Source organism: Drosophila suzukii, chromosome Y (genome assembly GCF_043229965.1).
Source record: "Drosophila suzukii chromosome Y, CBGP_Dsuzu_IsoJpt1.0, whole genome shotgun sequence".
Taxonomy (NCBI): domain Eukaryota; kingdom Metazoa; phylum Arthropoda; class Insecta; order Diptera; family Drosophilidae; genus Drosophila; species Drosophila suzukii.
Window position 1 is genome coordinate 2686087 of NC_092085.1, and position 12265 is coordinate 2698351.

At 48.2% G+C, this 12265-nt stretch overlaps 1 protein-coding gene and 1 pseudogene across 1 annotated transcript; one reads left to right on the forward strand and one right to left on the reverse strand.

Moving 5' to 3' along the window:
- Positions 1-516: 516 nt before the first annotated feature.
- On the forward strand, positions 517-5406 carry LOC139353685 (ELKS/Rab6-interacting/CAST family member 1-like; annotated as a pseudogene).
- A 5744-nt stretch (positions 5407-11150) lies between these two features.
- LOC139353686 (activity-regulated cytoskeleton-associated protein-like) lies at positions 11151-11732 on the reverse strand. Its single transcript, XM_070998018.1, has one exon. The coding sequence runs from the start codon at positions 11730-11732 to the stop codon at positions 11151-11153; it is 582 nt and encodes a 193-aa protein (XP_070854119.1).
- Positions 11733-12265: the final 533 nt, after the last annotated feature.

A 12265-nucleotide genomic window follows, 5' to 3' on the forward strand; every position in this document is an offset into this window, starting at 1 on the left:
TCCGAGGTTGCGTCACTGTTAGGCTGTTTTCTCGAAAACTGTGGGTTTGATTTTAATGAAACTTTCAGAAAAGGAGCTTGAATTAACTCCCAATAGCTTGGCTTATCGTGCATATTGGCACAACCTCTGTGAGGGGAGCAGTTAAGAAAATTGTGGGGACACGATTTTTCAAATGCATTTTTGAAACATTAATAGACCTCGGATGTGTCTCAAACCTACCTAGATCGATAGATCTTTTCTTTCTTAACAATCTAGCATTTTAGATTTTTCGATTTGGTCCCCAAAAAGCGAGAAAATTTAAAAATAAAAAGAGCCCCCATGTTCCAAATTCCACCGTTCCACTTTCGTTGCTAACAGGCCGACGCTAATTTGACGGACATTGCTAACAGGCCGACGCTAATTTGAAGGACATAAATATTTATTTGTATTTACGCACTTACGTTTCCGTCACTTACGTTGCTGATAGCGATAACAGCGATAAGTCAGTTGAAAAATATCACGATATAAATATTTATTTTTATACGAAAAGTATCGATTTTGATACATTTCTCCCATCCCTAGCGTCGGCTTTTGAATATAATATAAACGACGCGCCGAAAGTAAATGTTATTTGTACCCCGTGCCCCGTGTATTTTTTTTCGCGTCTAGTAGTCCTTGTGCCCGTCGAACGGAAGTGTCAAACTCACCAGTGCTAGTCGCCCCAGTTGTGCAGTCAGTAGGAGCACAGGCTTCCACATTTCCACACAGGACAGACGTGTTTTCTGCTCTCGCTGCCCGGCAAACACAAACATTTATTGAATATTTTCTACACTTTTTGTTCGGTCGTGTTTTTTTTATTTTGCTAAAGTCACGTTGTGCCATAGGTATTGTTTTCGGTTGGGTTTTCGGGGAACAGTGCCGTTGTTCGTCGGGGGTCTAGTGACCTTGCGCGACCCGCACCATGGACCTGCGCAGCTGGCGTAAGGTCCTTATCCAGTGGGTAAGTAGTAGAGATCCTGGGATCTTCGCAGGTCTTCCCGATGCCATCCACTTACGCGATTTCCCGACACAGGTCATCGAGTGTCGCTTCACCGAACACAACTTCATCACGCTGGAGCAGTCGGACATCGATGCCTTCTTCTCGATCTACGTGCAAAAGGCCCAGGTGGCGCCGGTGGAGGAGGAGAACGCGCTGCCGACCCAGCCCGGGGAGCACCGCTCGCCTTTGCAGAACTTCCTCCGAGGTGAGTTCGGGTATTTTGCATTTCCAGCCCGAAATAATTTTGCATGTCATGTCTCCTGAAAAACAGGGTTGTCATCTTTCATCTATTTTACTACTATACTATACTATTTTTTCAATACTATACTATACTATAGGGGATACTATTTTTTCAAAGTCATGGTTGCCCAAATGTCATGAGTCTACATTCCAAGACACCTTTGATATAGGAACTTTCATATAGAAAAAACATAGGCACCTACCAGAGTCGATTGTTAAAGAACTGATTATATGAGAATTTCACTTTGTTGTAAACAGAACAAGTGGAAATAATGGTATTCAAGGACTAATGGTCATTGTATATTATTTCAGTACTGTCAGGGTGTATTACCTCATATCTAGATAAGAAAAAAATGTTTTGGATATAGGAACATTCATGGGGAAAAGGAAGGACTTTGAATAGACCCTAACCGACTTGATATTTAACTTATAGAACTGATTATATGAGCAATTTTTTTTAATTTCAATAAAACTAGTTGAAATATAAGTATTGTTCAAGGGCAAATGTTTATTTTATTCCTATTTAGTCAAATATTGAATTGTGATTATAAATACAAGGGAATATAAATTCTTTTTAGATATGTACATATCAAATTCCCCTTTTTAATTTAGTTATTTTCTTATTTTGGGATTTTCAAAGGATTTTCTTTCTTCCATTTTACTTCACTTTATTGTCAATAAACTAGTTGAAATAGTAGGATTATTCAAGGATTAATGGCCATTTTATACAATTTTAGTGAAACCTTAGATTACTATACGACATGCAAGGGTATGTACACTTCTCAAGTCCTCTTTTAAGCTAGTTCCCTTGGCGCCTCGAAAAGGTTTTGGGATTTTCCAAGGATTTTCCTCCCCTAACTTGTTGCTTAAAACTAGCCAAATAATGAGACCCATTTTTATTCCAACGCAGATCATTATCCAGAGTTCAGTGCCCACATAGATGGCCGTGGACAACTTGTGACCGCGGACTACGTGTACGTCTAAACACTGCTCCTGCATTACTCGTGCGTGAAGCAGCCCAGCGTGTTCATCCACAGCATCTGCAAGAAGCTGCCTGACCTAGTGCAGACTTGCATCGCAAACTTCTTCGGCCAGACATTGGAGCAACAGCTGACGCGCCAATTTCTCCGCCAGTCTATGAACAATGTGGCTGTGGTTTACCGCCAGGGCGTCCAGATCAGCCCCAGTCGTCCGAGCTGCAGCACCATGAGTCTCGAGCTAACCATTGACACCACACCGGGCACATCCTCGTCCACATCCGCATCGCCTCAGCCGCCGAGCTGATCATCGCGATCGCCAGCGCCTCCAAATGTCCGCCAACGAAATGCTAGCTGCGCACCCGGGAGCTGCACGGTGTTCGCGCCCAGCTGGAGGTGGTGTCCTACGAGAAGACCATGCTCGAGGAGCAGCAAACGAAGAAGGAGGACCTGATCATAGAAATGCTGGACAACACTGATGGGGCCAGAGGCTCGATGCTGTGCGAAGCAAGCCACACTTTTGCTTATCTCCAGCAAGATAGCGTTCTGCTTCTGCAGCTCTTCCCTCAGCTCGGCGTTCTCGTGCTCCTTCTCGCGCAGCTGCTTGTCGACCACAGAGCTGTCCAGATTCTCGGGCGTGGTGTTCGGGGACAGGGGACAGTTGAGCAAATCCGAGGACGCATTTAGAACCTCACGTCGGTTGTGTAACTCCTCGCGCGCTTCCTGTAGAAAACGATCCAGCTCCTGCTTGTCGCGCTTCAGGGAGCTGATTGTATCTTCTCTGGAAGATACAATCAGGCTGGATTCCTCCAGGCGCTGTTCCAGCTCCCGGATTCTGTCCACGCACGCGAGTAGTTTGTTCCCGGACGTTTTAAGCTATTCAAGAAGAAAAACAAAAAAAATATAAATATATATTTATGGAATTTTGGGTAGGTATTATGTAGGTACTTTGAATTTAGATTTCCTAAACGGCGCCCTTTTTCGCCAATATTAATTTTAGAATTATGTACCTAGTAGCTTAACATGATTAATAACCATTAAATATGAATTCAAAAATATTAATTTAACAAATAAAATTCCCTCTCAATACCCAAAGTGTGTACAGTTCCGACCCAAAGGTGACTAGTTTTTCGCTGATATTCACACAAAATTCAGCGCTTCTAAATGTCCGCTCCGCTCACACCCAGAACCGAGCTGCTGGAGCAGCGCACCCGGGAGCTGCGCGGTGTTCGCGCCCAGCTGGAGGTGGTGTCCTACGAGAAGACCATGCTCGAAGGGCAGCAAGCGGACGAGGATCTGATTAAAACGCTAAACAAAGGTAAGAATGCCTCATAGATCTTGTGGCTTACATCCCTCTGATAGTAGTTAAATATGATAGTAATTTATCGTTTTTTCCCATTACAGAGAACATGATGGCCAAGAGTCAACTGGCCAAGCTCAAGAACGCCGTCCAGAATGGTGAGAATGCAGACAACGTGCTAAATGAGTTCGATCATGTAGGTAGTAGACCACCAGATGGTCACAGGTACTTGGTGCCATAAACCAATAATAAAACTTTCCTCATTTCAGTTGAAGCGAAGCCTGATGAAGGAAAGCAGCCAAAAGGAGGCCATTATAGCCGAGACTAACGATAAGCTACAGGATTTGCGCGCCGAAAAATCCGAGCTTGTCGAGCAGGTATGCTACCTCTCTGATTTTATGGGGGCATTACACAAAAGAACTAAATCCGGCGAATTTTGTGTGAATATCAGCGAAAAACTAGTCACCTTTGGGTCGGAACTGTACACACTTTTGGTATTGAGAGGGAATTTTATTTGTTAAATTAATATTTTTGAATTCATATTTAATGGTTGTTAATTATTTAATTAAATTAAAGCTACTAGGTACATAATTCTAAAATTAATATTGGCGAAAAAGGGCGCTGTTTAGGAAATATAAATTCAAAGTACCTACATAATACCTACCCAAAATTCCATAAATATATATTTATATTTTTTTGTTTTTCTTCTTGAATAGCTGGAACAGCGCCTGGAGGAATCCAGCCTGAAGCGCGACAAGCAGGAGCTGGATCGTTGTCTACAGGAAGCGCGCGAGGAGTTACACAACCGACGTGAGGTTCTAAATGCGTCCTCGGATTTGCTCAACTGTTCCCTGTCCCCGAACACCACGCCCGAGAATCTGCACAGCTCTGTGGTCGACAAGCAGCTGCGCGAGAAGGAGCACGAGAACGCCGAGCTGAGGAAAGAGCTGCAGAAGCAGAACGCTATCTTGCTGGAGCTAAGCGAGAGTGTGGCTTGCTTCGTCGAGAAGCACAGCATCGAGCCTGACCCTCTGGCCCCATCAATGTTGTCCAGCATTTCTATGATCAGGTCCTCCTTCTCCGTTTGCTGCTCCTCGAGCATGGTCTTCTCGTAGGACACCACCTCCAGCTGGGCCCGAACACCGTGCAGCTCCCGGGTGCGCTGCTAGCATTTCGTTGGCGGACATTTGGAGGCGCTGGATGACGGATCTGTGGCGTGCTGCTCGGCGGCTGAGGCGGGACTCATGGTGCTGCAGCTCGGACGACTGGGGCTGATCTGGACGCCCTGGCGGTAAATTACAGCCACATTGTTCATAGACTGGCGGAGAAATTGGCGCGTCAGCTGTTGCTCCAACGTCTGGCCGAAGAAGTTTGCGATGCAGGTCTGCACTAGCTCCGGCAGCTTCTTGCAGATGCTGTGGATAAACACGCTGGGCTGCTTCACGCATGAGTAATGCAGGAGCAGTGTGTAGACATACACGTAGTCCGCGGTCACAAGTTGGCCACGGCCATCTATGTGGGCACTGAACTCTGGATAATGATCTCGGAGGAAGTTCTGCAGGGGGGGGGCGGTGCTCCCCAGGCTGGGCCGGCAGCGCGTTCTCCTCCTCTACCGGCGCCACCTGGGCCTTTTGCACGTAGATCGAGAAGAAGGCATCGATGTCCGACTGCTCCAGTGTGATGAAGTTGTGTTCGGTGAAGCGACACTCGATGACCTACTGGATAAGGACCTTACGCCAGCTGCGCAGGTCCGCGCAAGGTCACTAGACCCCCAAGACGAACAACGGCACTGTTCCCCGAAAACCGAAACGAAAACAATACCGATGGCACAACGTGACTTTAGCAAAATAAAAAAAACCACCGAACAAAAAGTGTAGAAAATATTCACTAAATGTTTGTTTGCCGGGCAGAGAGAGCAGCAAACAGGCCTGTCGTGTGTGGAAATGTGGAAACTTGTGGTCCTACTGACTGCACAACTGGGGCGACTAGCACTGGTGAGTTTGACACTTCCGTTCGACGGGCACAAGGACTACTAGACGCGAAAAAAAAAACACGGGGCACGGGGAACAAATAAAAATTACTTTCGGCGCGTCGTTTATTTTATATTCAAAAAACAGCAACAAACGGAAAACACAAGCGAGCGGCCACAGCAAGCAAACACAACAGACGCAAAACAACATTGAAAGTTGTAAAGAAGTCTCGTAGGCTGGGATATACTCAGTCCCGCCAGGGTCTCTTTACCGAAAATATTTGTAAAGATATGGGACAAAAAGGTCTAATACGAAAATCGGTTGGCTGGCGTGAGATGTAGAGTGCCAGCCACCGGGGTACGGAGTGAGAGAAACAGTTTATTCGGTGTCTGTAGCAGAGTGAAAAGCGTCAGCGGTAACGCGCATTTGGGCCTGGCTCATAGCATTCGCTACGAGAAGGCCGAGAGAGAGGGGATCGATTATGGGGACAACTTTTCCCTAGGGCAGAATTTATGGCCTAAAATCTAGGCATTTGTCTGGAAATATTCATATTTATGTGTGGCCAGCTTGATTGGATTTTTTTTCCCTACGAGTTGCATTAAAATCAGGCGAGAAATACTTTTATTGGGGTATTTTTATTGATTCATTTGTAACTCGAGTTTCTACTTTATTTTGTTTTCCCAGTGTAGTCGGGCGCGAGTTGGCTCAATACAGCCGGCAGTGATAGAAGAAGAAGAATAAATTTTCCTTTTAAAAAAATATTTCCCGAAGTTCCTTTGGAAAGAGGGTGTGGCAGTGCGTAGTATTTTTAACATCTGAGAAATATTTTTATTTAATTAATGAGCAACAGGTTTCCTAAAGTTGGGTCCACCCCTTTCTCTCGGTGTAGTCAGCTCGGAAATCAAATCAGAAATCAAAGTAGTCAAAGGGAAAAAGAACAACATGGCAACAACATGTGTTCAGATATGTAAGAAAATATTCTTTGTTTAAATTCTTGGTTCATGTTTTTTTTTTCTCAGTGCTCGCAATTAACGGGTTAGGTTAGGTCATGCTTTATAAATTCTAGCCTACTCTGGGCGAAACCGCATCGAGGCCTTCGAGAAATTTCTCATTGCACGGGACTCTCACGCTCTCACGCACACACACACGCGTGACTCCGGGTGCTCCGCCGCTGGTCCTGGGCAGGCACACTCTCCTCGAGGTCGTCTAGGTAAACTCCTTCCTGGGTCACTTGGCATCAGCCCGAAGGCAAAAGACTCCTGTTGTCCACATAAATATGCTCTGCTCGCACTTCTGATCCCGTGCGCCGCCTTTGCAAGAGTCCCCTGCTTCTCGCACTTCTGGTCCGGTGCGCCGCGTTTTCCAAAAGTCCAAAAGTGAACTGCTCGCACTTCTGGTCCGGTGCGCCGCGTTTTCCAAAAGAGAGACCTGTTTCTGATCCCGTGCACCGCCTTTGCAAAAATGACTCCTCGCACTTCTGATCCCGTGCACCGCCTTTTCCAAAAGAGAGCTCCTGTTTCTGATCTCGTGCACCGCCTTTGCAAAAATGACTCCTAGCACTTCTGATCCCGTGCACCGCCTTTTCCAAAAGAGAGCTAGTCAAGCTTTGCCGCCGCGTTTTGTTCAAGTTTTCGGCTGCTCTGGGTTTTTTCCACTTGTCGAAGTTTCGGTACTCCTTTTCTCTCGCTCTTCCCTTGGCGCGTGCCAATTTTCGGGGGTTGTTTTCCTCCTCGATCGCATGTCCTCTCTCGCTTGCTCCTGTGCGGCGCTGCACTTATCGTGGTGAATATTTCGTTGCTCTCCTGGTGTGTGTGTGTGTGTGTGGCTACTGCTGATGTGAGAACGGAGGGGGAAAAGGTAAACAGAACCTATCGCTTAGGCTGAGCTAAAATAATTATTGTGTATCAATATAACTACAAATCTTATGATTATTGGCTAAGCTTATATATTAAATGCACTGTACAATGTTTTTTTTTACAAAGTTATTCGCGAGGGTTTTGTTTGCTGTTGGCGCTGGCGATGTTGTAGCTGCTAGCTGGCGTTGTTGTTGGCGCTGGCGGCCGATGCTGTTTGCGCTGGCGGCCGATGCTGTTGGCGCTGGCGATGTTGGTTGCGCTATTTGTGAGGGGTCAAACGACTCCTCACATTCCCCTCCTACTTCGGGGGGCGTTGAGAAATGTGGGTGACGGGTTGTCCGACGCCATGTCTGTAGGGGAGAACAAAAGGGTATTAGTGCTTTGTTTTAACGATTACTAACTGGGTTTTTACTTTACTTTGTACGGGCCCTCGTACTTGGGTGCTAGCTTAGCGGCAAAGTTATCCGCTGCCCTGGACAAATGATGCTGTTTTACGAAGACCAGCGATCCTATGGTCGGTCTCCACGCACGTCGCCTGAGATCGTAATGCTTCCGCTGCTCCAACGAAGCTCTCTGAGTGTTCTCCTGTACTACCTTGAAAATGTCCCGTAGGAATTCCGCTTTCGCTTCGGATGAACGTGGCGCTTGGCTTGGTCCTGGAGTCACTTCATCATACAAGGCTCCTGGGAGTCGTGGCTCTCTGCCTTGGACGATGAACGCTGGACTGAATCCGGTTGATTCTGAGATGCTGCTATTAATTGCCAGATTCAGTTCGGGCAGAAGTTCGTCCCACGTCGTCTGCTTGTCCTCGATATACTGGGCGACCATCGTTTTAATGGTGCGATTGGCCCTATCTGTCGGGTTCTGCTGCGGAGTATAAGGTGCTGTATGTTGGATCTCCATTCCCGCCTGCTTGCAGAAGGCTTTGAATGAACGACTCGTAAACTGTGTCCCATTATCGCAGACAAATGTTCGGGGAATACCAAAGTGATTCAAAATCCTCTCCCGAAAGGATTTTTCGAGATGCGCCGAAGTAGCTTTTCTCAAGGGGACCAACTCAACCCATTTCGAAAAGGCGTCGAAGAATACGAGCAGCATCGTATTCCCACTCTTGGATCGCGGAAGGGGCCAATAAAATCGGCGCAGACAGTATCGAACGGCTCGTTAATCTGTCTGTTGAACATTTTTCCCGCCAGTTTGGTTTGGCTGACTTTGAACCGTTGGCAAGTGTCACACTTGCGGACATACCTGGCAATATCGCGGAAAAGACCTGGCCAGTAATATCTCTGGGCGATGCGGGTGGTTGTCTTCCTGATTCCGAGATGTCCTGCCGTCGGCTGGTCATGGCATTCCGACAGTACTCGCTGTCGGTGTTCCTTGGCTACGCACAGTTTCCAGGGCACGGAGTCTTCGTCGTCAGGTCGGGATCCGATATGCCGATAGAGCTGTTGGTTCTCGTACGCGTAGTCCGGGTAATCTTCAGGCCTGTCCTGAACAAGTTTCAGCATCCGCTGGTACCATGTGCATCCCGGCTTATCCTCCTGGATCATCTGAAGTACTTCCAAAGGCTGTCGAGAAAGTGCATCTGCAACAATGTTCTGGCTCCCGCGTCGATAGGTGACGTCAAACTGGTACTGCTGCAGTTCAAACGCCCAGCGCGCTATGCGGCCGGTGGGATTATCAATCGAGTTGAGCCACTTCAAGGCGATGTGGTCCGTTATCACCTCAAATCGATAACCTTCCAAGTAGCATCTGAGTTTCCTGATGGCCCATATGATAGCCAGACACTCCTTTTCTGTGGCGGAGTAGTTCTCCTCGGCGGCGATGAGGCGTCTGCTGGCGAATGCGTTCTCGTTGACTCGTTCTTCTCCCTGGATTTTCTGCGTTAAAACTGCTCCTAGGCCGATGTCGCTGGCGTCTGTTTGCAACACGAACATCTCGTTGAAGTCGGAGCAGGCGAGAACCGGCGCCTCCGTGAGTTTTCTTTTGAGTTCCTCGAACGCATCTTGCTGCTCCTGCTCCCATTGCCATTTCTTTCCTTTCTTGAGTAGCAAAGACATGGGCTGCACTACGCTGGCAAAGTTGGGTACAAATCTCCTGTACCATGACGCAATCCCTAGACATCTCCTCAACTCCTTGCATGTGGTGGGCGGACTCAGTCGCCGTACTGCCGAAATCTTGTCGGGATCCGTGTGAATTCCCTCCTCACTGATGACGTGTCCCAAGTACACCAGGCTGCGCTTAAAGAAACTGCATTTCTTCGCGTTGAGACGAAGGTTCGCCTTTCGTAGCCGTCGAAATACTTCTTGTAGATGCTGCACATGCTCCTCCAGAGTGCGGCCGATGATGATGATGTCATCCAAATACGCAAACGCGTTGGGCTCCATGTCCGGTCCTATGACGCTGTCGAGCGCCCGCTGGAATGTGGCTGGTGCTGAGTGGAGGCCAAACGGCATCACTTTCCAGTGGTACAAGCCCCTCCCGGGGACTGTAAATGCTGTGCACTCGCGGCTGGACTCGGCTACAGGGATTTGCCAATATCCGCTCTTCAAATCGAGCGTCGATATGTACTTGGCATGGCGCAGACGGTCCCAGATGTGTGTTATCCTTGGCAGCGGGTATGCATCTGGAATAGAATGGGCATTTAGTTGTCGAAAATCTACACATAGTCGCATCTCTCCAGATTTCTTGCCCACGAGTACAATAGGGGCGCTGTGGGGGCTCCGAGAAGGCTCTATACAGTCGTTGCGTAGCAGTTCGTCGATCTGCTCATCGATAATCCTCTGCATCGCGGGATTCTTAGGAAAATACCTCTGTTTGATGGGCTTATCATCTCGCATCGTGATCGTATGCTCAGCGATATTTGACACTCCCGTCAATCCTTCGAATTTGGCCAATTCCTCCTGTAGGAATTTGTTTACCCAGGGTTCTAATTCTTCTTGCTCGGCGTTTGCGGTGATTGCGGCTAGTGCTCCTCCAGTGTCAGGCGTGTATCCTGGTCTGACTGGGGAAGGCGCTCGCCCTTCTTCTACTGGTTCCGCTGAAACAGTAGCATGATTCCGTCGAAATGGATTATTTCGCACGGCGTTGTCGTCTCGAGACCCTAAAATACTGCTGGTCGGGGTGGTTTGCACCTCGTTATCTGGATCGTTGTTTGCTGGAGTGAACGCATTTGTCAAGAGAGGAGGCATAGCTAAGTCGTTAGTGGGGCTGCTTATTAGGAGAGGGTACAGCTGCAGCGAAGCGCGGCCGCATTGGAGAGTGGCAGACATGCCCATGCCCAATAGTACGTCTTCCATGAACGAAGGGAAAACTACCAGAGACTTGGTTATCTCCTTGCGTGAGCCTTCCGCCAGGCTGACATGAGTGAGTACCGACAGTACATTATGTGGCGTCCCTACACGTTGAACAACTCGTTCGCTCACGAAGCTTCTGCTAGCTCCGGTGTCTATGGTAGCGTTAAACTCCTGACCCTCGATTTGCACCTGCGCGATAATTCTGCTCGACTGAACTTGTAAGATTTCTCCTAATTCCGGGGAAGACTCCTCTCGTTTCCCGGCTGGGTACGACGGCAACAGTCGAGAGTGCGTACTCCTCTGCGACCACAATCCCAACAAAAGAGGACTATGGGATTGCGACATGTAGCTAAACGGTGACCCTCCTGGGCACAATTCCTGCAAGCAAGACTGAAGTTCGGCACCATTGACCTGTTCCCCACTCGAGGAACTGATTGTAAAACTGTGGCTGGGGTGGGTGGTCGTCTGGCCGGTCGTGTGAAATTCTGTTGACCTATGCATACGCTGGGATCTCGTACTCGTTCCTTCTAGGCGCTGGTTGTGGTTCGGCCAACATTCTGGCATGGCTTCCTGTGCTCCGATCGCGGGTGACCTCGTAATTTACCGCTAAAGTGGTAAGTTGCTCCAAAGTGGTGAAGTCGTGCCTCCTTGCGTACATGTGGTACTCCGGTTGGAGATTTTCATAGATCCGGTCCAACTTCTGCTCCGCATTATACCCCGCTCTGTGCATCATGAGTCTGATGTTGACTAGGTATTGTTTGAAAGTCTCTCCCCGTCGCTGATCTCTGGTGCGGATCTCATCCTCGAGTCGCTGAAAGTACCTGGGTGGCAGAAAGAAGTCAAGAAACGCCTTCTTGAAGTTCGTCCAAGATTTTCCTAGCAGCTGGCTTGTCCGAAACCAGTGCTCAGCTGTATCCGTCAAAAGACCAGGGATGGCCTGCGGCATCTTCTCCACGTCAACTTCGTGTGCGGTGGCTCGTTCCTCGAGGTGTTGGATGAAGGTTATGGGGTCCGTGGTCCCGTCAAAAGTGATTCCCCAATTCTTCAGCTTTTCCGCTAGCGTGGCTGCGGACATCTCTGATTTCCTGGGAAAAATATCCCGCTTGACCGGATGGATCTCCGTGTCTCCGACTACATCGGCGGCACCTCGGCCTTCCAGTGCTGGCACCTGAAGCTGTGTTGGACCCGGTGGGTGTGTGTCGGTGAACGCTGCTTCCTATCCGTTAGGGCGGCTGTAATTTCCGCTTCGCAATCCTGTAGCCGCTCGGCTATCTCCAGCACGTGGTCGTCCCGATTATTAAAAGCAGACAGCCGGCTCCTCATTTCCTCAACTGTTCCGGTTGCTTCCAAGAAAAACTCCTTCAGAATCGCCTCCAATTCCCGCTTCCGGAGATACGAAATCCAACGCGCCCCCATATTGCTGTGAAATAATAGTTAACTGGCAAACGACAGGAAAAGTTTCGATAGGACGAGAGAAATTCTTGGACGAGGGTCAAACGATGTTCGAACTGGTTAAAATCTTCATTGAAAATTTTATTTTATTTGTCACCAAGAATTCACTGAATTCCCACGTGCAACGATGGTGACCACAATCCGATGTCAAACGAC

Coding starts and splice junctions, on each gene's coding strand:
- LOC139353686 (XM_070998018.1), bottom strand. CDS start 11,732: ATGTCCGCAGCCACGCTAGCGGAAAAGCTGAAGAATTGGGGAATCACT.